This window comes from Nicotiana sylvestris, chromosome 1 (genome assembly GCF_000393655.2).
Source record: "Nicotiana sylvestris chromosome 1, ASM39365v2, whole genome shotgun sequence".
In the NCBI taxonomy this organism is placed as follows: Eukaryota; Viridiplantae; Streptophyta; class Magnoliopsida; order Solanales; family Solanaceae; genus Nicotiana; species Nicotiana sylvestris.
This window is the reverse complement of record NC_091057.1, coordinates 180,925,225-180,949,410: the sequence shown is the minus strand read 5'-3', so window position 1 is coordinate 180,949,410 and position 24,186 is coordinate 180,925,225. Positions and strand designations below refer to the sequence as shown.

Here is a 24,186-nt window from a genome sequence, read left to right as displayed (position 1 = left end):
ATCAAAGTCTCCAAGCACAATCAGCTAAGACCCAAGATCAAGTCGCAAAAGAATCATAGATAGGAATCTTGTAACTCGCAGTTAACATGCATATAAGTAGTTAGTTCAGTTCCAATTTTCCTTTGGTTGTAATAAGGCGGTCAGTGACGCAGCATTGACAATAGCAACAACAGTAACAACAAGCATTGCAATCCCATGGTAGTCCCAGCTACCGAAGTTTCCCGAACTACATTGACCTGATTCCTGTTTAGCCCAGGATATGTAGGAAATCTTTGAAGCAAAGATTCAGTCAAATCTTTCAAAAACATGCTTCACACGGAGTAGTCCATATGCAAAAATCGCTCATATCCTCTCACTTTATCTTTGCACGAAAACTCTTCGTGTTTCCGAACAAAGAGGGGCAGCTGTGAGCACGTGATTTTTGTTTTATGCGACAATCGCTCCAAAAGAAATAAAAATAATAACAATTGGTCATGCTGTACAATTTTCGAATTTTACATGGCACTTTGTTAATTGTTTATGATTTTTGCCCATTTTTATTTTTTATTAAAACAAAATACAAAAATGTATGTGTCATGCGTAGTTGGAACCGTAATCCGGTTATTGAAAAGAAAAATCATAAATAGGCATCTTTGTCCGTGATTTTTTGTTTTGTTTGATTTTACCTGCTTTAAATATTTTAATATACGTGTGCAAATAATTGTGTTAAGTGTTTATTTAATTTTAATTTGATTTACCTAGGTTTTGTTTTTAAATTAAAAATAATAATAATAATAATAATAATAATAATAATAATAAAATATATAAGAGATAAGTGCAGAATTAGTTTGAAAGTCAGTTTGGGCTGATTTTCGTTTTTAATTCAAAGCCCAAACAACCCAGCCCAAAAACTTGTGCTTGCCCCGGTCCGGACCAGCCTACTTCAAAAACGTCCAAACGACGTCGTAGTGGTTGAGTCTGATCTGAGCCATTGATCTCTGAATGATCAACGGCCAAGATCTCACACCTCGTACCCACTAACAGACCCGACCCGTCTCACCCGGACCGACCCAACCCTTCACCCTTGAAACGACACCGTTTCCCGTTAGTTGAAGGATCCTAGCCCTTCATCGTGTCTCATCCAACGGCCAGGATCCATCTATCCACTAACTATATAAACTTACAACCCTTTACCCCGCGCCCTGATCCAAACCCCCCCTACCTTAGGCCGTCTTCACCAGACCTCAGACCTTCAAACCCTAGCCGCCCCTGTATACTTTCACCATGAAAGCCGGCGGCATGGACGCCGGTGACCCCATCCTTAACACCATAGAACCCCCTTGCCACCCTGAACATGGATCTGTTAACCACTTAGCTCGAATCCCCTCCCACCTTCTCGAATCTTTATTTGAAGATTCGAGTCGGAACCTAACTTACACCGATTAACCCCAGTTTCATACCAGATAGTCCCCGGACCCCCTCGTGACCAAACCATGCTTGGTTTGGTCTGAATCTGACCAGGGAAACACAAATCCCAGATCTGATGTTTTGAACCCTAGGGTCCTCGTGTCTGTCCCTTGCCTATTCCGTGCCTGTTCCGTGCCTGTCCTCGTGCCTGTTCTGTGCCTGTTTTAAACCAAGAGATTAGGGTTAACCTCGTGTCTGTCCCGTGCCTGTTTAAACCAAGGGATTAGGCTTAAACCTCGTGCCTGTTCCGTATCTGTTTAAGACACAGAGATTAAGGTCTAATGGACCTTAATCGAAGTGTTTCTCATCTAAGAAACACTTCGATTAAAGTCCGTTCAGCCTTAAGAAAGGCCTGTTCGAATCCAAGCTAAGGCTCTTTGACTTTTCGGGATTTAAGGTGAGTTTTGTTTTCTTTTCTTTTCTTTATTCCATGTGCTGATTAAAGGTCTGTTCATGTTTTGTTTTAATTCGTGTTTTTGAATTTTACCAACTGTGTCCTGTCCACCTTGCCTGAACCTCTATGTTTGACTGAGTCTTTCCTCTACTTGTTACTGATAATGTGTATATGTGTATGTGCTGTGCGGACAATTGAACTTCAAATTTTGACTGATCAACTGATTCCTCGAGTACAATTTTGCTTAGTCAGTACAATTCAAATCATGAGTTCGATATTGTTAAATGTCTGATTTTGGCTTCGATTGTATGTGTTTTAACTGGTATAGTCGATTCGATACATGTCGTCAAATAGTTTTTAGTTGTTTGAATGGTACAGCTTGATTTGTTTTGCTGAACATTGTTTGAATTAAGAATCAACTATAGCTACTTACCTTTGATGTATTTGAATCAGAAATGTAAAGGGATTGGTTTTGTCTAAATTGCAATCTGAATTGATAGCATGTGCACTTGTGCACAACATGTGCATAAGGGCCCTTTTTGAATTAAAATAGTTTGACAGCATGTGCTGTCAGAACACACCCCTGCTGTTCATACCCTGCTTTAGTTTAAGAAGTATTAAACCTCACTTAAAAGAGTAAGGCTGCCAGGGAATATCATGGGGGGGTTTGTTTATACTTAAATAGCTAAGTGGAATCTGAAAAGAGGATAGCACATGGGAGGGGTGTTCTGATGGTCTAAACAGGCTGTTAAAGGGTGGAATTTAGGCTATAAAAGGGGGGACTTCCATCAGTTAAAAGGTGAAGATCAGGACATTAGAGAGATCCGAGAAGAGAGAGCAAAAATACACACACATTAACACACACAGACATAGGATAGATCTGATAAGAGGAGAGGATAACAACAGGGAGGGGAGAGATTTTTGAAAGGAAGAGAGAAATAGAAGGGAGATACAGATACACATTGAGAGAGACACACATAAAGGGAAGCTGAAACCAAACAGAATCAGTTTCTAAGTGAGAAAGAGAGTTTATTTTGGAAATCAGGAGGGGGAATTTAGAAAAGAAATTCTTTGTTCGACTGGAAACACTACTTTTCCTCATCCTTTCGTGTTTGAAATCCAGCATCCAGTTTGGTCTGTTTCTATCAGATTTTAGGATCTTCCTTTGAGTTTTGGAAAAGATCAACATTGAGTACTGTACCATTGGTTCACTGCTTTGGTCTGTTTGGTCTGGGATTGTCATTGCTGCTGTGTTGCTTTTGTTGTTACTGCCATTCTTGTGTTGCTGCTGACTCTTCTGCTTCCACTTCTTCTTTGCATTTCAGTATCCAGTTACACGTTTCAAGTCCCATGTTGGTGTAACTGTAACAATCTGAAAGCATGAAATGAAAAGTTGGAGAAGTTTAAATGTCTGTTGTAATACTCATGGCATAATTGATTTCTTTCTATATAATTGATTAGTTTGTAATTTCAATAGCAGGGAAAGATCAGTTGATGCTTAACTAAGTTCTAGTCTCTTGCGTCTTAGTTTATAGTCGTTTGTTGTTACGAGGTATGTAATTGTACAGTACACAGAATGTACAGATAATTAACATAGCGACTGACCAAATTCCTGTTAGCTATAATGATATGCATGCGATAGGGTACTTCCATTTTTTGATGTTCTGTTTTATTTTTAGTTTCCTTTATCAGGACCCGCTAGGCAGTATATGGAAGCGCGTTCGAATCCCTATTAGTAATAATGCCTAGTAGTTAATTCCCTTAATCTATCCTAAATAAGTCTAGTGAAATTCAATTAAAGAAACATTTGGATGCAAGTATAGCATATCATCAGCTCGCATGTAGTCTCTTTGTCAAATTAAAGCATTCTTTCCATGAATTATAATGTTTTCTCCACTTTGTAAATAATTAATTAGAAGTTGATAAGAATCTGGATTAGTCCAAAGCATGTAATTAATTAAGAGATTTTCTTTTATTTTAGAGACGAACTTAATAGGAAAATATAGTCACTGTAGGTTTATCCTTTTAAATAAAAATGAGACGAGCCTCGACAAACAAAAATGCACAAGCTGCGGGGCCCTCTAAATGTATATATTAAAATACTTAGAATTCGGGACAGGCCGTTTAGCGAATTTTACGGCCTTCCCAAAATAACAATACGCTAGTTGCTTTAGGCGCACCTTTAATAATTTAACCTTCTTAAACACGGGTGCACATTGATGTGACCCAAATCCGAATCTCAACGGAGTCAAAATGTGTCGACGACCACGGGTGCATTGATTGTGACGTGGTTCGAGATGCATTTTCACGACGTTGCAATTCTATAAAAATAAATGATAATAATAAAAGCGGTTTAAACTTAATAAAAGCACATAAGTCACAACATGTATTTAAATCAGATATTTAGCCATTATAACAATTTAAGCGACCGTGCTAGAACCACGGGATTCGAGGGTGCCTAACACCTTCCCTCGGGTCAACAGAATTCCTTACTTAGAATTTCTGGTTCGCAGACTTCATTTGGAAAAGTCAAAAATTTCCTCGATTTGGGATTCAAGATAAACCGGTGACTTGGGACACCAAAAGCCAAACCTTTCCCAAGTGGCGACTCTGAATTAAATAAATAATCCCATTTCGAATATTGTCACTTAAATTGGAAAAACTCCCTCGCGCATTTAACCCTTCGGGGCGGGGCGCGCAAAAAGGAGGTGTGACAAATACCTCACATATCACGCCAAATAGATAATGCCTCCAAATCTTCAACGCGTGAACAATGGCTGCTAACTCCAAATCATGAACCGGATAGTTCTTCTCATGAATGTTCAACTGCCGCGAAGCATAGGCAATGACCTTGCCATCCTACATAAACACCACACTAAGTCCATTACGAGATGCATCACAATAAACTGTATAAGGCCCTGAACTTGTAGGAAAAACCAACACCGATACCGTAGTCAGAGCTGTCTTGAGCTTCTAAAAGCTCGCCTCACACTCGTCTGACCATCTGAATTGGTCACCCTTCTGAGTCAACCTGGTCATCGGGGCTGCGATAGATGAAAATCCCTCCACGAACCGACGATAGTAGCCTGCCAATTCTAAGAAACTCTGGATCTCTGTAGCTGATGCTGGTCTAGGCCAGTTCTTTACTGCCTCAATCTTCTTCGGATTGACCTGAATGCCCTCTACTGATACAACATGACCCAGGAATGCAACTGAACTCAACCAAAACTCACACTTCGAAAATTTGGCATACAACTGACTATCCCTCAGAATCTCAAGAACCACTCCAAGATGCTGCTTGTGCTCTTCCCGGTTGCGGGAATAGATCAAAATATCATCAATGAAAACTATCACGAACAAATCCAAATAAGGCCTAAATACTCGGTTCATCAAATCCATAAAAGCTGCTGGGGCATTAGTCAACCCGAATGACATCAGCAAGAACTCATAATGCCTATACCGAGTGCGGAAAGCTGTCGTAGGGACATCGGATGCCCTAATCCTCAACTGATGGTAGTCAGATCTCAAGTCAATCTTCGAAAATATCTTGTCACCCTGAAGTTGATCAAGCAAATCATCAATCCTCGGCAATGGATACTTATTCTTGATTGTAACCTTGTTCAACTGCCGGTAATCAATACACATTCTCATCGATCCGTCCTTTTTCTTAACAAATAACACCGGCGCACACCAAGGCGAGACACTAGGTCTAATGAAGCCTTTCTCAAGCAAGTCTTGCAACTGCTCCTTCAACTCTTTCAACCCAGGCGTGGCCATACGATACGACGGGATAGAAATAGGTTGGGTGCCCGGAGCCAAATCAATGCAAAAGTCAATATCCCTGTCCGGTGGCATACCCGGTAGGTCTGAAGGAAATACCTCAGGAAACTCACGGACAATGGGCACAGAATCAATAGAAGGAACCTCAGCACTAGAATCACGAACATAGGCCAAATAGTCCAAACACCCCTTCTCGACCATACGCCAAGCCTTTATATATGAGATAACACTACGGGTGGAATGACCAAGAGCCCTTCTCCACTCCAAATGAGGTAAACCCGGCAAGGCTAATGTCACAGTCTTGGCATGACAGTCCAAGATGGCGTGGTAAGGTGATAACTAGTCCATCCCTAATATGACATCAAAATTGACCATGTCTAAAAGAAGCGAATCTACACGAGTCTCAAGACCTCCAATCACAACTATACAAGAACAATGTACTCGCTCTACCACAATAAAATCACCCACCGGTGTAGACACATAAACAGGAGCACTCAAAGAATCACTAGGCATGCCAGATACGGTGCAAAATAAGATGACACATAGGAGTATGTAGACCCTGGATCAAATAACACTGAAGCATCCCTACTACAAACCAGAACCGTACCTGTGATAACTGTATCGGAAGCCTCAGCCTCGGGCCTGGCTGGAAGAGCATAACATCGGGGCTGGGCCCCACCACCCTGAACTACATCTCTGGGATAGCCTACTGCTAGCTAGCCTCTACCTCTAGCGACCTGAGATCCGCCTCTAATACCTCTACCTCCACCTCTAGCATCTCTACCCCCACCTCTAGCTGGCTGGGTGGGCTGTGGGACACTCGGTGCCTGAACCATGGCACATGAACCCTGATGCTGAGAGCTACTCGGTGCTCGAGGGCAAAACCTAGCAATGTGACCCATATCACACCAAGTGTAACAAGCCCTCGGCTGGTGAGACTGCTGACCCTGACAGCTTGAATGACCACCCCAAAAACTCTGAAGCGGCGGTGCATTGATAGGGGATGGTGGTGCACTGTAGGATTGCTGATCAAAATGCTGCATCTAAGGACCACGGCCACCTGTAGCACCATGAGAAACCTGAAGGGCTGACTGAAAAGGCCTAGGATGATGGCCTCTACCATACGAATCCCTACCTCCAGACGAGGCACCACTGAATCGGCCTGAATGACGAGGCCTCTTGTCAGACCCCTGACCACCTCCCTGCGACAGAACTATCTCAACTCTCTGAGCCACATTGGCCGCCTCCTGGAAAGAAATCTCACTCCTAGTCTCCTTGGCCATCTAAAGTCGAATAGGTTGGATAAGTCCCTCAAGGAATCTCATCACCCTCTCTCTCTCTCAGTGGGAAGTATGATAAGAGTATCACAAGCCAAGTCGATGAATCTGGTCTCATACTGAGTAACAGTCATAGAACCCTACTGGAGACACTCAAACTGCCTCTGATAGGCCTCTCACTGAGTGATAGGGAGAAACTTCTCCAGAAATAGCTGAGTAGACTGCTCCCAAGTCAAAGCTGGCGATCCGGCTGGTCTAGCCAAACAATAATCTCTCCACCAAGTCTTGGCGGATCCAGACAAGCAAAAAGTAGTAAAATTGACCCCATTGGTCTCAACTATCTCCATGTTCCTGAGAACCTCATGACAGTTATTTAGATATTCCTGGGGATCCTCAGAAGATACACCGCTGAAAGTAGTAGTGAAGAGCTTGGTGAACTTGTCCAACCTCCACAAAGCATCGACAGACATAACTGCTCCATCACCGGTCTGAGCTACCACACCCGGCTAAACTGATCCACCAGGATGAACTGATGGAGTCTGAAACTGGGGAGCTACCTGCTTCGGAGTGCGAGTAGCATGAGTCTGGGCTCCTCCTCCAGCCTGAGAGACGGCTGGTGCTACATGAAGCAAGCCTTCCCGGGTAACACTCTCCATAATGCCCAATAGACGGAACAGAGCATCCTGGAGTACTGGGATAGCAATAAACTCCTATGGGACCTAATCTGGGCCCATCGGAATTTCCGGGGCCGGAAACTCATCATCAAAGTCAACTTGAGGCTCCGCTGCTAGTGCTGCTGCTCTGGGTTGAGTTCTGCCCCTACCTCGGCCTCTAGCAAGGCCTTGGCCTCGCCCTTTTCCCCTCATGGGAGATACTGTTGGGGGCTCGGGCTACTGGTCAGTGGATGAGGAAGCGTGTGTTCTCGTTATCTACGAAAGAACAGAGTAGAAATTCAATTAGCATTGAGAAACCAAACCGCATGACAGGAAAGAATAAATGTGATTTTTTTGCCTAACTCTATAGCCTCTAGGGGATAAATACAGACGTCTCCGTACCGATCCCTCAGACTCTACTAAGCATGTCTGTGAACTGTGAGACCCATGTAACCAAGAGCTCAGATACCAACTTGTCACAACCCGGATTTCCCACCCTCGGGAGTCGTGATGACACCTACTAATGTAAGCTAGGCAAGCCAATTATTTTAGCAAATTACTTCTTTAAACATTTTATACTTATTAACAATTATAAAGCAATAACGTTTAAACATCGGAATTTATCATAAGCGGAAGAAAAGCAATAAGCTATCTGAACATGAATCCAATACAACTATTTGAACCTCGACCACCCAGAATTGTTGTTACAATACCACAAACGATCTAAGAATACTACATACAAAGCCTGAAAATAAGAGACACACTATTTCTGAATTAAGGAAATGAAATGGGGATAAAGGGATAGAGAGAGACGCCAGGGCCTGCTGACGCCTGCAGGTCTACCTTGGATCTCCGCATGGACTGAAGGCAGCCACCCAATCTACGGTCCAAATACTGCTGCTCCGAGATCTGCACATAGTGTAGAGTGTAGTATCAGCACAACTGACCCCATGTGATGGTAAGTGCCTAGCCTAACCTCGGCGAAGTAGTGACGAGGCTTGGACTAGACTACCAAATAAACCTGTGCAATTCAACTATATACAGCGGAAAAGAAGAACAGTAATAGATAGTCAAGTATGGGAGGGTAGCATGTTGCGGGGGAGATATCAATTCAGAATAGAAAGACAACAGGTAATTGAAAGAAACAATATATCTCGGATATCAACAAAGAACCAGAAATCAAGAAGTGCACGGCATCACCCTTCGTGCTTTTACGCTCGTCCTCACCAAAGCAATCAAGTAATGAAAATGTGCACAGCATCACCCTTCGTGCTTTTACTCTCCTCCTCACCAGATAATCAATATAATCGGCACGGAATGGTACATCGTGCGGCACGACATCACCCTTCGTGATTTACACTATTTCCTTACAAATCATACATGGTGTCACCCTTCGTGCTTTAACATTCTCTCATCAAACAATACACGACATCACCCTTCGTACTTTAACTCTATTCCTCACCCAAAAAACAATCACAAACAATAAGGCAAGGAAATAAATGAAATTACAATAAGAATCCTAGCAAGGGAATAATAATTCAACAACAAGTCCCGGTAAGGGACAATATCAAAACAACAACAATATCCCGGCAAGGGAGACAATATAGTGATTCTTTCCTCTCTTTCACTTTTACTTCACAACTCACTTTTCAACTTGAGCCAATGCTCTAAAAGGGTTCCATTTACCTCTTACACTTTCATATTTCATTATATGACTTGATCCAATGCTCCTCAATATTCAAATGCCACAATTACTTCCACAAATTTTGCCCAACAATAGCAATATCACCAAAGCATGAAAAATACAACGAAGTCATAATAATCACAATATAAGACTCACGGGCATGCTTGACACAAACATATAGATACTCGTCACCATGCCTATACGTCGTACATAGCAAATAGGACTCGACTCCTAATCCCTCAAGCTAAGGTTAGACCAAACACTTACCTCGATGCCACGAATACAATTCGAGTCTCTACTATCGCTTTACCTCTTGATTCCACCACTAATTCGCTCGTATCTAGCCACAAGTTACTTAATTACATCAATAAGAGCTAAATGAATCAATTCCAATGCATGAAAACAAGTTTTCCAAAGTTTTACTCAAAAAATCAAAAATCGCCCCCGGGCCCACATGGTCAAAACCCGAGGTTCGAATCAAAACCCGATTACCCATTCCCCACGAACCCAAATATATAATTTGTTTTGAAATCGGATTAAAAATTTATTTCTCGGGCTTGGGACCTCGGAATTCGATTCCGGGCATACGCCCAAGTCCCATATTTTACAACGGACCTTCTGGGTCCGTCAAATCACGGGTCCGTATCCGTTTACCCAAAATGTTGACCGAAGTTAACTTAATATATTTTATAGTCAAAATTAATCATTTTTCACATATTTTTATATAATGGCTTTCCGGCTATGCTCCCGACTGCGCACGCAAATCGAGGTGATGCCGAAAGAGGTTTTTAAGGCCTCAAAATGCAGAATTTATTTTTAAAACAAGTGATGACCAAAAGGTCATCACATGAAAATGGTGGATTTCATGGCTGATTAGGTGCTAGAGTTATGGGAGATTATTTAACTAGTTTTCATGGAGAAACTAAATTGGAGAAGAAAAGAGTATCTTGGCCCTTTTACTAATACTCCGCCACCTCCTTTTCTTAGTTTTATCTAGGGTTCCCTCCCTTTCTTTTTCTCTTGTGTGTGTCTTTTTATATGTATTTGCGTATATGGATAAGAATTATTCTTGTGAGGATCATGCCAAAAAATGAGTTGTGACAGAGTCCAAGAATCCTATGTGAAAGTGTGTAAATTAATGGTGAGGCATGTGAGAGTGTGTGCAGGTGGTGAGTGTGTGCTTGTGAATTTGTTATGGGAAGATAAGAAGGAATCTTTGGCACATGGCCACTTTTAATTGGTTTTTTCCTTTTTTGTGATTTTGATTTTCTTTCTTTTTTTTTATTAATAGATGAAAAATAAAATACTACTCCTAAAGTTGAATAGTAAGATAAAATACTAATTACTCAAAAGTTTACTTAATAAACTAATATATATATATTTTTTGGAAAACATTTTCTTTCGTTGTAAATGAAGATAAAGCTTATATTTAAAATGTGACTTTTTTTTTAGTGTTTTCAATTTTTTAAGTAAAATATATAAAAGGAGAAATAAGAACTAAAATATGTCGATTAAACTTAAAATATATTTGCATACTTAAAAATGATGAAAAACTCAAATATAGTCAAAAATTAGGTGGTCACAATCATGTTGCAATCTTCCTAGAGCCTTTGTGAACAGGTTTGCTTCTTGATCTCTTGGCATCACATATCTTGTTTTGACAATTTCTTGTTGGATATTTTCTCTTATGAAGTGCAAGTCTATTTTTATATGCTTCGTCCGTTCGTAAAATATAGGATTTGCTGCAATTTGGATTGCTGCCTTGCTATCACAGAACAGCCCCACTGGCAATTCAACTTTTGCACCCAGTTCCTTGCATAACCCTGTCAACCATAGAATTTCTGAGACCGCAGCAGCCATGCTCCTGTACTCAGCTTCTGCTGAGCTTCTTGATATCGTGAACTGCTTCTTTGAGTTCCAAGACACCAAAGAATCTCCTAGCTTCATCACGTACCTTATCACAGACTTTCTGGACACTGCATATGATGCCTAGTCAGCATCACAAAATGCTGTGAGTTTTGGGCAAGGCATTGAGCTCATCAGTAGACCAAGACTTGGTGCCCCTTTTATGTATATAACAACTCTTATTGCTGCCTCCATGTGTGACTTCTTTGGACAGTGCATAAATTGGCTCAACACAGCACTGCATAATAAATGTCTGGTCTTGTCATAGTGAGGTGCAACAGTTTCCCAACCAATCTTTGTTATGGACCTGCATCTGGAAGCTTCCCATTATCTTTCAGCTCCAAGTGTTGGTCATATTCTGCTATTGTGAATCTCTGATTGCATTCCAATGGAGTGGCTACTGGTTTTGATCTTGCCATTCCAAGATCAGTGATTAATTCCATTGCAAATTTTCATTGATTCATCAGTATTCCTTCTCCTGATCTTGCTATCTCAATTTCTAGAAAACATTTCATCTCCTCTAAGTCTTTGATCTTGAAGTTGCTTTGCAATATAGACTTTGCTTCTGAAATTAGGCAATGATCATTCTCAGTTATGAGAAGATCATCCACATATAATAGAATGATCATTAAACTGATCCCTTGCCTTTTTGTAAACAAGGAATAATCAAATCGACTCTACACAAATCCTGAATTGATCAAGGCCTCGGTCAGTTTCAAATTCCACTGTCTAGAAGCTTACTTCAATCCATAGAGGGATTTATGCTACATACTTTCTCCCCCTGACTGTGAAATGCCTGGGGCAAGCACATATACACTTCTTCAATGAGGTCGCCCTGAAGGAAGGCATTGTATACGTCCATCTGATGCAAATTCCAATTGTGTGTTGCTGCTAGGGCAAGAACCATTTTAATTGTCGCCATTTTGACCACAGGAGAAAAGGTCTCCTGGTAGTCAAGGCCTTCAATCTGATTATACCCTTTCGTAATCAAACGAGCTTTGTATCTTTCAATTTCCCCATCTGCACTATATTTTATTTTGAATACCTATTTGTAACCTACGGGAACTTTCCCTGTTGGAAAATCTACCAAGAACCAGGTCCCATTCTCTTTGAGGGCATTCAACTCTTGTGTCATAGCGTCTACCCATTTAGGATCTGTTGTTGCTTCTTCATAGCTGCTAGGTTCCTTCAAACTAGTTATCTTGGAAAGATAAGCTTTGTACTTGACTAAAAACCCATCATGACTCAGAAAATCTTGCATAGGATACTTGCAAGATGTCTCTGAAGTTGAGCTTGCCAATGAACCATTGCACACATAATCATGCATCCAGGTAGTTTTTTTCACATTTCTGCTAGATTTTCTGGGCTGGTTGTCTGAGTGTGAAGGATGGATTACTTCTAAGAATATTCCTTCTAGCTGTGTGGCTGTTGTATGTCTTCAAAAACTAGTGAAGGCAACAAAGATGGTGATTTAGGAGTAGGTACTGGCTCATGTTGTAATGCATCTATAGAAGAAGGACTTGTAGCTTCATGTGGAGGATCTACATTTGTAGATGAAAGAGAGAGTGGTGTTGTGTCATTGCTAATAATAGATTCTATGACTCCATTGGGAAAAACCTGCAACTTTCCTTCCTTTAAAAGCTGGAAAGGAAATATGTTCTCCATGAACTTTACACCCCTGCTGACAAAAAAGGAGTTAGTCAAGAGATTGTATAGTCTATATCCTTTCTGAGATGAAGAATATCCCATATGAACAGCTCCAATGGCTCTTGCTGCAAACTTATCTCCCTTACTAGAATTTTGGCAAAGCACCGACATCATATGATCCTCATATGCTATAAGGAAGGTGCTCTTCCATACATCATCTCAAATGAGAACTTCCCTGATAGCACTGACAGGGGAAGTCTATTAATGATATAGACTGTTGCATACACATATTCTCCCCAAAACTTGAGAGGCAAATGACCTTGTAGTCTAATTGCCCTAGCCACCTCCAGTATATATTTATGTTTCCTTTCTACTACCTCATTCTGTTATGGGGTATGGACATAGGAACTTTGATGAATCATTCCATACAATTTGAACAAGCTGCTGCATTTAGAATTGAAAAATTCAGCCCCATTATCACTTCTCAAAATTCTGACTGTTCCTCCAAATTGAGTTTTTATTAAAGCAAAAAATGGTTTCAAGCATACAATCACATCACTCTTAAGTCTCAACAAGTAAACCCATATCATTCTAGTGTAATCATCTACTATAGTAAGAAAGTATTTGTATCCATTGTGACTTGCTACTCTATATGGACCCCATACATCTACATGAATCATCTCAAGAGGTTTATTTTATCTATTTGTACTCTTTGGAAATCGTAATCTTCCTTGTCTAGCTAGAGGGCATATTGTGCAATCTCTTATTCTATCATTGTTGATCTTGAACTTCATGTTTGGGATTTGTTTCACCACTTTATCAGGGGCATGTCCAAGTCTCTCATGCCAGACCCTTAGTTCCTCTTCTACTTTAGAATGAGCATGTGTTTGCACAGTTGCAGCCTTGGCTTTGTCCTGCTGATGCTGCATATTATACAATCCTTCAAGCTCTTTACCAATCCCCTTCACTTTCCGATTATGAAGGTCCTGCCTGATCCAGAAGTCAAGATAGAAGGATAAAAAAATATTGTAAGTCCCTTGTAAGCTTAGAGACTGACAACATGTTGTATTTAAAATTTGGAATGTATAGTACATTCCTAATAACACCACATTCACCAATCCTACTTTCTCCAATACAAGCAATATCTAGTGAGGTACCATCAGGTAAATGAACCTTAGATTCATACTTTAGGTTATTAGTATTAATCTTGTCAAGCAATTCTCTGATGTGAACCATGTTATTAGTTGTACCAGAATCTACTATCCAGTTTTTATTCTTTGTTTTGTCAGCTAATGTAGTGGCCTTAGTCGTACCTGCAAAATACTTTGAATTGTCACCTGTGTCTTTGTTGATCAATTTGAAAATTTGATCATATTGTTCCTGAGTGAACATGATTAGCTGAGGCAGTGTAGGTGTTGGATTTCCAACTGGTGAGTTCAGCATCTGCTGCCCTTCCTGAGATACTACATTTGCTGCTGCTTTTCCCATGTACTGATGTTCTGCTGCTTTCCCCATGTATTGTTGTCCTTCATGTGTTGCGGTGTTAACCATTGGTCTTTGTGGAAAACTTTTGGCTTTCCTCCTCATTTTGAAATCATTTGGATAGCCATGTATTTTGTAACATGTTTCTCTGATGTGACCTGTATAGTTACAGTAGTCACAAAACAAATTGTTTCTTTTGGGCTTATAAGTGTTTCCTGTAGTCATGCCTCCTTTGTTAGTGAACAATGCTGTATTGTCCCCCATATCTAATGCCTGCGTAGATTTTTTCAGATTTCTCTGGCTTTCTTCAGAAACTACCATGGAATACGCCTTGTTTACGGAAGGTACTGGGCTCATCATCAAAATTTGACTCCTAGGCTGTGCATATGTCTCATTTAGGCCCATCAGAAACTGTAGCAAACTCTGATATTTAAAGTGCTCTAAATAACTCTTAGATTTTGGACAATCACATCCAGGACATGGCATCAAGGCATCATATTCTTCCCATAAATCTGTCAACCGTGAAAAATAGGCTGACACAGTAGAAATTCCTTGCGACAAAGTTGCAATTTCTTTATGTAAAAAAAAATGCGAGATCCATCCACTTTATCATATTTATCCTTCAAATCTGTCCAAACTTTATGTGCACTTGATTTGTACATAATACCACTGAGCAATTCCTTGCTCACAGCATTCATGATCCAAGGCAAAACTATTGCATTACACTTCTTCAAATTTCATGCAATGACTGATCGAACTTATCCTTAGTGCATCGTCCATCAACACACCCTAATTTACTCTTGCCCATCAATCCTATTTCCATAGATCTATTCCATAATGCATAGTTCTCGGTTCCAGTTAGCTGAATTGAAATCAAGGAGCTACCTGGAGTGTCGCTTGGCTGTAAAAACAGAGGGTGATGATGATCGATGGTTATTGCGGTTGTTCCTGTGCTGGTTCCAACTGAAACTTCTTCTCCAACTACCATGTCTATCAAATTCAAGTAACTAAGTTTTGAATTCCACAATTAACAGAGTTTTCAGTCGTAAATTGCAGGGAAAAAAATTGTGTGCCCTAGCTTAATCGATTGCAAAAATCACAATCGATCTACGACAAAAATTTGTCGGAGAAAACGAGGAATGACAATTACAGTGAACGCGGATCTATCATCCCTGCTCTGATACCATAATGAAAATCTGAGAGCTTCAGTGAACACAACAATGACGGAAAACAGTTCTAGAGAGAATTTTCTATTTGAAAGAAAATTGGCTTGTATTATTGAAGCTCTACTTTACAATGAGATAATACTATCTATATATACATCTTTACAATTGCATCTAATCTAGAGCCTTTTATCACCTAAACTAACCAATTCCATAATTAATTATAACTAACTAATCCCTCTTAACTAACTTAACTACACTCACGTGATTGGCACGTGACGACTCCTATCTTTAACATAAATTAACAAAAGAAACAAGGAACGAAGGCAATTAATTTCTTTAGATCAAGTATTCTAAAGTGGGAAGCCATGAGAAGAAAATTGTCCTTTTCCTCGCCTAAAGAAGGAACTGCGCATTAAATAAAGAGTCACGGATTTATTATACAAATTTTTTATATAATGTACTTTAACTTATTATAACAAAATGTTTGCTTTATCTAAATTTTAAGTAATTAGTTACACTTATTATGAACTTTTTGTGACTTGCTAGATGATTGTGTAAATATTATTTTGCACTTAGTGTTCGAAGTTTATCATAAGTGATTAAATTACCTGATAGAATTGTTCTATATTATCCGTGCAATTTAATTAGATATGGAAGGTCACATTACTTTATTTTGAATGTTAATTATCAGACTCACTATTAGGAGCTATCTCCTATTATAGGTAAATTTAATCCGATACTATAAAAACTCTAATGTCAGTACACAAAACTTAAACCAAATCAAATGTCGTGACATGAAACAACAAACAAAACATCAAACTTTATTAACATAACTCTTGAGCAATCAACCATACTAGTTGATCAACACAAACTCTTACCATAACATGAAATTGATCTTTACCCCGCCACTCCAAGTTATAAAAGAAGAAGAAAAAAAAAGAAAATAGAATAAAACGAAAGACAGCAAGGTGACACTAGGAACGTCTACACTTCCAAGAAAAATAACAACAAAGCCAATAGATATTGAAACAAAACAATAACATCAAGTGAAAGGGGTAGTCAGTACGATCATTAATTAATTAAGCGGCGCAGTTTGGAGAATTAAGATTGCATTTTGAGGGGAGATCCATGGCAAGAGTTGCATTAATCTTGAATGCAGATATCATTGGACTGTTCTTGAAAGTGCAAAGGCAAGGCAAATCTGCTTTGCCTAAAGCAGCGCAACATTTTTCAGATGGTGGCAATGGTTTAGGACCAGATACTGCTGGCTTACATGACATTAGATCACCAATGCTTAAACCACACGGTGAATCTCCGGATCCTGCCGCCGCCACTTCAAATCCTACGGCTGCAACCATCACAAGTGCCACAAAAATTACAAGCTTTTGCTTTGCTTCCATCTCTCAATATTGAAGTTTTGGAACTTTTTCACTATCTTTGTTTTGTGGATGGTGGTTTTGAGGAGTGTGGTTAAGGGTTTATATAGAGGATGAAGACTTTGGCTTTAGGCTGTACTAGCTAGTTGATGACTATTTTATTTTTGTTAATGACATTTCACATGCAGTTTCAAATTGAAACATGACATATCCAATGAAAATATAATGATTTTAGTACATGAATTTTAAGAGCAAACTTTCGTCGGTTAACACATCCAACGTTACATTCTCGGATTAAGAGAATTGAGGATAAAATTAAGCGAATAAAAATGTGTATTTAATAGTTTACTTTTTTAGATAAGATAGTTATATATAGGGACGGATTAAGGGGTGGGTTCACGTGAACCCATGCTCCCTTCCCTAAATCATATATAGCACTTGTATTTTTCTAATTTTGCTCTTAAATAAGCATGTGTGAACTCATGCTTAAGTGAGTACTTTGGCTTAACAGTCAATGAGTGCACCTTTGGCCCCAAGTAATACTTGCTTAGATTATTTAATTAACAATGCTTCCATTTCTTTATTGTTGCCTTTTCTTTCATGGTTACTCGGCGTAAGATCACTGATAATAGTAGCTTTAAACTTGCAAGTGTCGGTTGGAAAAGAGAACTTCAAAATTGAAATACTAATTAATCTCTCAACAAGAAATGAAGTAGTAGAAAAAGATAATAAATTAATCTTAAACTTTCACTATAATAAAAATAAAAAATAACAAATAAAAAACTAATACTAATACAAATCATATATCTACAGGGAAGTAGAAGTACATAAAAGATCTACCTAATAGAATGGATGAAGAAATTTTTAATGACTTTTAGCTTGCTATATATAATGTAAGATATTTAATTCAAATTGTAAGTAATGACGCTATTATTAATAGTTTTCAAAGTATGAAAATTCGTCGAGGACATAAATAATACTAATAATATTATATAAAATTTTGCTCTTCAACTTGAGTCATTGTAAGAGATTATATTGTCAAATTATATATTTATCTAAAGATAATGGTTTACTCATATTCTTAAAATGCTAGATACGCCACTGATAATATATGTACTTCAACATAATATTAGAGCAATTACCGATCCTAAGCTCGAATCTTACCGCCACCCATCTAAGTTGTCATCTAAAAATAATTAGAGCTTTCTTGTGTTGATTTTATCCAGCCTCCTACCCCATTGAACAATGCTATACTGATTAAAGATAATGATTGATTAATTAAGGTATAACTTTAAAAGAATCTGGACACCGACTACCAACAAATATTAAGGTGTGGATTAGTGGTAACTAATCTCGTCACTCGTGAGGAAAGGTTGGCAAAGTTGGCTTCACATATCACGGACTTCGTTTCCTAATTGTATAATTAAGTACTAAACTCTTTTTAAGACAAAAGAAAAAACAAATAAATCCAGCTTTTATATTGCTTTTAGCCTGTCTAATCAAATTTTTAATGTCACGAGCAAAGATTTCTGATAAATACGTTACTTGACCTTCCCTTTGTAGCATTGTAGTGCTGTGGAACCAGGAAACATCGACTAGCAAAACCAGGTATTGATGCGCCCATGGTGTTAAATAGTACTCTCGCCATTTCATTTTATTTTATTTCGCCATTCCAAATTTTTTTTCATATATAAACCCGTACATAGAATCTCTAATTCTTTTGGAAATATTTTTTTCATATTTGAAAACTACCTAAAAATTACTATAAGTCACAATAATTAACAATTTAAAATATTTAGAAAGTATTAAAAAAATCATGCTCAAATAAGACGTACTTGACTTTCTAAATAGTAACTGTATCATCAAGGAGTAATAATGTGCCTGTATGCACTGGAGTTTTTATTTTCTCTTTTCATTTGTCAATAAGTTTAGAGTCTTGTGAAATTAAACTCTGTGTGATTTGTGAACAGACTGTAACATTCTAGAGTTCAACCAAAAAAAATGGGTGAAATGACACTGTATAACCGCTTTCAAAATAATAGCAGAAATAATATATATTTTTTGTATATATATACATTCTCTATGTTATATACAAAAATTTTATACAGTTTTTCGGCTACCAAATATAAAAAAAAAAAAAAAAAACTGTCGCGGGCTAAATTGAAAAAAGCCCAAAAAGAGGAGTGAAGCAGAGCTATCAAAATAGGCTACCCAGTCTTTATGGACTTTAGAATTTAATAGCCTATCTCAGCCCATGATTTTAATGACCTACAAACGCTAACTCTGCCCAGCCAACTGGCCCATGAGCTAGCCCTTAATTTTTTGGGCAAGTTACATATTTGCCAATCAGCCAAAAATAGTTACATTCGTTAGTTAAATATTAAAATAAAAAATTATTAACTATTATTTTTGGTAACAACTATGCTGTGTAGTTTTCCCTAATTTTGTTTGGCAGAAGTACTTTGAATGAGCATTGAATCTTCATTACAACTTTCCAATGGGTGCTCTGGTTCACTAGTGGTAATGAAGGCTAATAGGAAAAACAATAACTTGTACCGTTATCGTGGTAGTACAGTTATTGGGACAGCGACGTTCAGTGAAGACAAAGAGGCAAAAGCAACCAGGCTATGGCACATGCGCTTGCGACATGCTCGAGGAAAATCATTGAAGACTCTATCAGATCAAGGATTGTTAAAAGGGGTAAAGACTTGCAACTTGGAGTTTTGCGAGCATTGTGTCAAAAAGAAACAGACAAGGGTTAAATTTGGTATAACAATCCATACTACTAAAGGCATTTTGGATTATGTACACTCTGATGTTTGAGTCCTTCCAAAACACCTTCATTGGGTGGGAAGAACTATTTTGTAACCTTTGTTGATGATTTTTTCCCGAAGAGTGTGGGTGTATACAATGAAAAGCAAAGATGAAGTGCTGGGAATTTTTCTCAAATGGAAGACGATGGTGGAGAATCAAACAGGCAGGAGGATCAAGTGTATTTGCACAGACAATGGAGGTGAATACAAAAATGATCATTTCAATAAGGTTTGTGAAAATGATGGCATCGTCCGATACTTCACTGCTAGACATACACCACAACAGAATGGACTGGCAGAACGTATGAACCGGACCTTGCTGGAGAAGGTACGGTGTATGTTGTCCAATGCTGGCTTGGGCAAAGAATTTTGGGCTGAGGCAATTACATATGCATGCCACCTCATTAATCGTCTACCATCTGCTGCTATTGATGGCAAGACACCATTTGAAAAATGGTATGGAAAGCCTGCTGTAGATTATGACTCTTTGCACGTGTTTGGCTCAACTGCATATTATCATGTGACAGAGTCAAAATTGGATCCAAGGGCAAAGAAGGCTATTTTTATGGGAATTACTTCTGGAGTCAAAGGATATCGCTTATGGTGTCCTATGACAAAGAAAGTAATATTCAGCAGGGATGTTACCTTTGATGAATCTGCTATGGTAAATAAGGTAACAGAAGATACCAAACAAAATGAAGGTGCTTCTAAGCAGGTGGAGTTTGAGGGAAAATTTATTTTTCCTACACAAGAAGCAGAGGAGGAAACAAATGAAGATTACCCTCTGGAAGGAGAGCCAGTAGAGGAGATTCCAACTCAGGAACCTCAACAACAACTTGAATCAATAGCAACCAGCAGGCCAAAAAGAACAATAACGAAACCTGTTCGTCTCATAGAGACGGTTGCTTGTGCAACCTCAATTGTAGCTGATGATGTTCCTACTACTTATAAAGACGCTGTCCAAAGTTCAGAAGAAGATAAGTGGAGGATTGCCATGAATGATGAAATACAGTCCCTTCATCAGAATCATACATGGAGATTGGCCAATCTCCCGAAGGGAAAGAAAGCAATTGGGTGCAAATGGGTATTTGCAAAGAAGGAAGGATTTCCTAACCAAGTAGATGTTCGCTACAAAGCAAGATTGGTGGCCAAAGGATATGCTCAAAAGGAGGGAACTGATTACAATGAAGTGTTTTCTCCAGTTGTAAAACATTCCTCCATTAGAATTATGTTGGCTTTAGTAGCACAATTGGATTTGGAACTAGTTCAAATGGATGGAAACTTGGAGGAGAAAATCTACATGACTCAGCCAGAAGGATTCAAAGTTGCTGGAAAAGAAAATATGGTGTGCAAACTTGAAAAATCGTTGTACGGATTGAAACAATCTTCTAGACAATGGTACAAGCGATTTGACGAGTTTATGTTGCGGCAAGGGTACAAGAGAAGCAAATACGATCATTGTGTGTATTTGCGCAAGCTTAAAGATGGTTCCTTTGTATATCTTCTCCTATATGTTGATGATATGTTGATAGCTTCCAAGAATTCGGAAGAAATTGATAAGTTGAAGATTCAACTGAAGAAGGAGTTCGAGATGAAGGATCTGGGTGAGGCAAAGAAAATTCTTGGCATGGAGATAATAAGAGATAGACGTTCAAAGAAACTCTGTTTATCTCAGAAAGAATATTTGAAAAGAGTACTACAACATTTTGGCATAGATGAAAGACTAAGCCAGTTAGTACTCCACTTGCTCCCCATTTTAAGCTAAGTACTACTATGTCGCCAAAGGATGAAGCTGAACGAGAGTATATGTCAAAGGTACCATACGCAAATGTTGTTGGTAGCTTGATGTATGCAATGGTTTGTACGAGGCCTGACATTTCACAAGCTGTTGGAGTTATTAGCAGATATATGCATAATCCCGAAAAGGAGCATTGGTAAGCTGTGAAGTGGATTCTACGGTATATTCATAATACTGTAGATGTTGGGTTAGTTTTTAAGCAGGAAGACAATCAGTCTGTAGTTGGATATTGTGACTCAGATTTTGCAGGTGATCTGGACAAACGAAGATCAACTACTGGTTATGTGTTTACTTTTGCAAAGGCACCAGTTAGTTGGAAGTCTACTTTGCAGTCAACAGTTGCTTTGTCTACAACAGAGGCAAAGTATATGACTATTACAGAGGATGTGAAGGAAGCAATTTGGCTTCAAGGATTGCTAAAGGAGCTTGGTGTTGAACAAAAAGATATCACAATTTTTTGTGATAGTCAAAGTGTTATTCAATTAGCGAAGAACCAAGTTTATCATGCAAGGACGAAGCACATTACCACTAGTGCACCAGAGCATACTCTCGACTGTCAAAAACACAAGGAAGTGACACCCATTTAACTTCATCTACGCTCAGTAATTATATAACACAATTAAAATCCTCCAGGACCTCCACTCCATATTAGTTATTGATTTGGAACAAATAAGCTGTAAAATTCATTATTTGATTGTTCAAATGCACATATGAAAATTGGAAAAAGTATTTCTATTAATTCAAGCATTCGTAGCATAATTAAAATTTTATATATAATTATACATCATCATATAAAATGAGAATGATAAATTATTAGACATTTCTCACTCTTCAATGTAACGTCAACAACTTAACCATAGTATAGTAAACATGCAATCCAGTTGGATGTCTACTGTTCCCTACTCATTATTTGAAAGATTGATTTAATTAGTTGGAAAAATAACGAGAAAAATGGGGAGCCAAGAACCGTAACGAAGCACGTGAGGGATAAGAAATGATCCAAAAGATTGGTTTTGTGTATTTGACGTAGCGTGGAATCTTTTTGAATCCTCGTAGAGGCGGCAACCACTGAATTGGTGACACGCGTCAATCAAGCTGACGTGTCCTCCTGAAAGCCGGTTCAATAACTCCGAAAATAACGCAGGAGTATGTTAAAGCACGCGGAGCTGCTTTGTCAGATAACGTACTTGCTTCTCGTTTATCCACTTTTTTTAGCTCCTATTACCCACTCTCTTTTATTCAAATACCCTCCACTTTACTGCAAATAACGGATATACCATTCTCAACTTTTTATGCAAAATTTTTCCCCCATAACTGTAAATAAATAAATACATTAAAAAAAAAAGATAAAAAAAGAGAGGGGTAATTAACTAAATATATACCAGTCGATATAAAGAATAAATATTGATTCTTTAATTGTGTTAAATAATTTTAAAAAACTGTGCTAAATAATTAGTAAGCTTATTAGGGCAAGGTTGTATAATATCTAGATGTTTTAACTGTTTCAGTCTTTTCTTGGTTTTACATTGATCAATTTTATTTTTGAACTTTTGACAGGTTTGACTAAGGAGTTTATTGCATAAATTACATAGGCTGAAGATCATTATGATATTATTGTATATAACTTAAATCTTTTTGATCATACAACTTTTATCTTTTGACACCAAATATTCATTTTGCATAATTGAGGCAATTATGATGCAATATATATATATAAACCCTTTCTATCTAAATCTTACGTACAAAATTATTAAAGCCCTTGCATATTCATCTTCAGTTCACAACAGGCAGCATAGGTTGAGATTAGTGTGACCGCTAGCTATACTTAGTGGTGGGCGTTCGGGTAATTTGGACTGGATATGAAAATTTCGATTTTTGAATTGAAAAAAGAAATTTTTTTGTTCCTATACTATATAGGAAATTATATTATCAAATATATTCATAGTTTGCATATTACCCTTCATGCTAATAGTATTTTTACAAAATATAGACCATGCATTAAATAAAAAATCATTATAGTTGTAGGCTTCCTTATTTAGGCGCGCTAAAATTGGAGGATTAAATATTCTTCCAGATCTTCCAAACGCAAATCACGCACATTAATCTTCTTCGTCAGTTTCGTTTCAAATTTAGCGTCTCTACATCAAACACAATTATTCTTCTACAATTCAAAAACGAATTGATTATTCTTCTACAATTTACAAATCAAAAACGACTAAATCTTCTACAATTCTTCTACATCAAACGCAATTATGTCCAAATTTCAGTAATACAAAGCAAAGGAAAAGAGAGCAGCAATTCCACCATTGACAGTCATTAAAAAGCTTTGAAGCTTTGAATTCAAATTTGGGTTATCAAAAATCATTATTTGTTTGGATTGGGTGTTGTTACAAATAATTGGGAATATGATTTGGAGTTTATATCTCAATTTTGAGGGGTTTTGGTGAAGATTAGACTTGATTTTGGCTGAATTTCGGATTGAAACTCGAAGAAGAAGAAGAAGAAGAAGAAGAAGAAGAAGACATGACATACATTATATTGCAGAAATTGTAGAAAAGTTGTAGATAAGTTGTAGTTAAATTGTAGAAAAATTGTATTCTGTTGTTTATTTATTTTTCTTTTATTCATTTAACTATTGTATGAAAGTTGAACAACATTGTATAAAAATTATATTTAAGTGGTATTATATTGTAGTTGTATATAACTTAGTAGAAATAATGTACGAAAATTGTAGATAATTTGTAGATAAGTTGTATAATATATAA

At 38.1% G+C, this 24,186-nt stretch overlaps 3 protein-coding genes across 3 annotated transcripts; 1 reads left to right on the top strand and 2 right to left on the bottom strand.

Moving 5' to 3' along the window:
* Nucleotides 1–13,481: 13,481 nt before the first annotated feature.
* LOC138877591 (uncharacterized) lies at nucleotides 13,482–15,256 on the bottom strand. Its single transcript, XM_070157217.1, has 3 exons — nucleotides 15,067–15,256; nucleotides 13,879–14,780; nucleotides 13,482–13,772 (listed from the first exon to the last, which is right to left on the bottom strand). The coding sequence occupies exons 1-3, from the start codon at nucleotides 15,254–15,256 to the stop codon at nucleotides 13,482–13,484; spliced, it is 1,383 nt and encodes a 460-aa protein (XP_070013318.1).
* A 1,257-nt stretch (nucleotides 15,257–16,513) lies between these two features.
* LOC104243727 (putative lipid-transfer protein DIR1) lies at nucleotides 16,514–16,834 on the bottom strand. Its single transcript, XM_009798971.2, has one exon. The coding sequence runs from the start codon at nucleotides 16,832–16,834 to the stop codon at nucleotides 16,514–16,516; it is 321 nt and encodes a 106-aa protein (XP_009797273.1).
* Nucleotides 16,835–19,276: 2,442 nt separating this feature from the next.
* On the top strand, nucleotides 19,277–22,008 carry LOC138877587 (uncharacterized). The gene is made up of 2 exons (XM_070157210.1): nucleotides 19,277–19,510; nucleotides 21,724–22,008. Exons 1-2 carry the CDS (start codon nucleotides 19,277–19,279, stop codon nucleotides 22,006–22,008), a joined length of 519 nt encoding a protein of 172 aa, XP_070013311.1.
* Nucleotides 22,009–24,186: the final 2,178 nt, after the last annotated feature.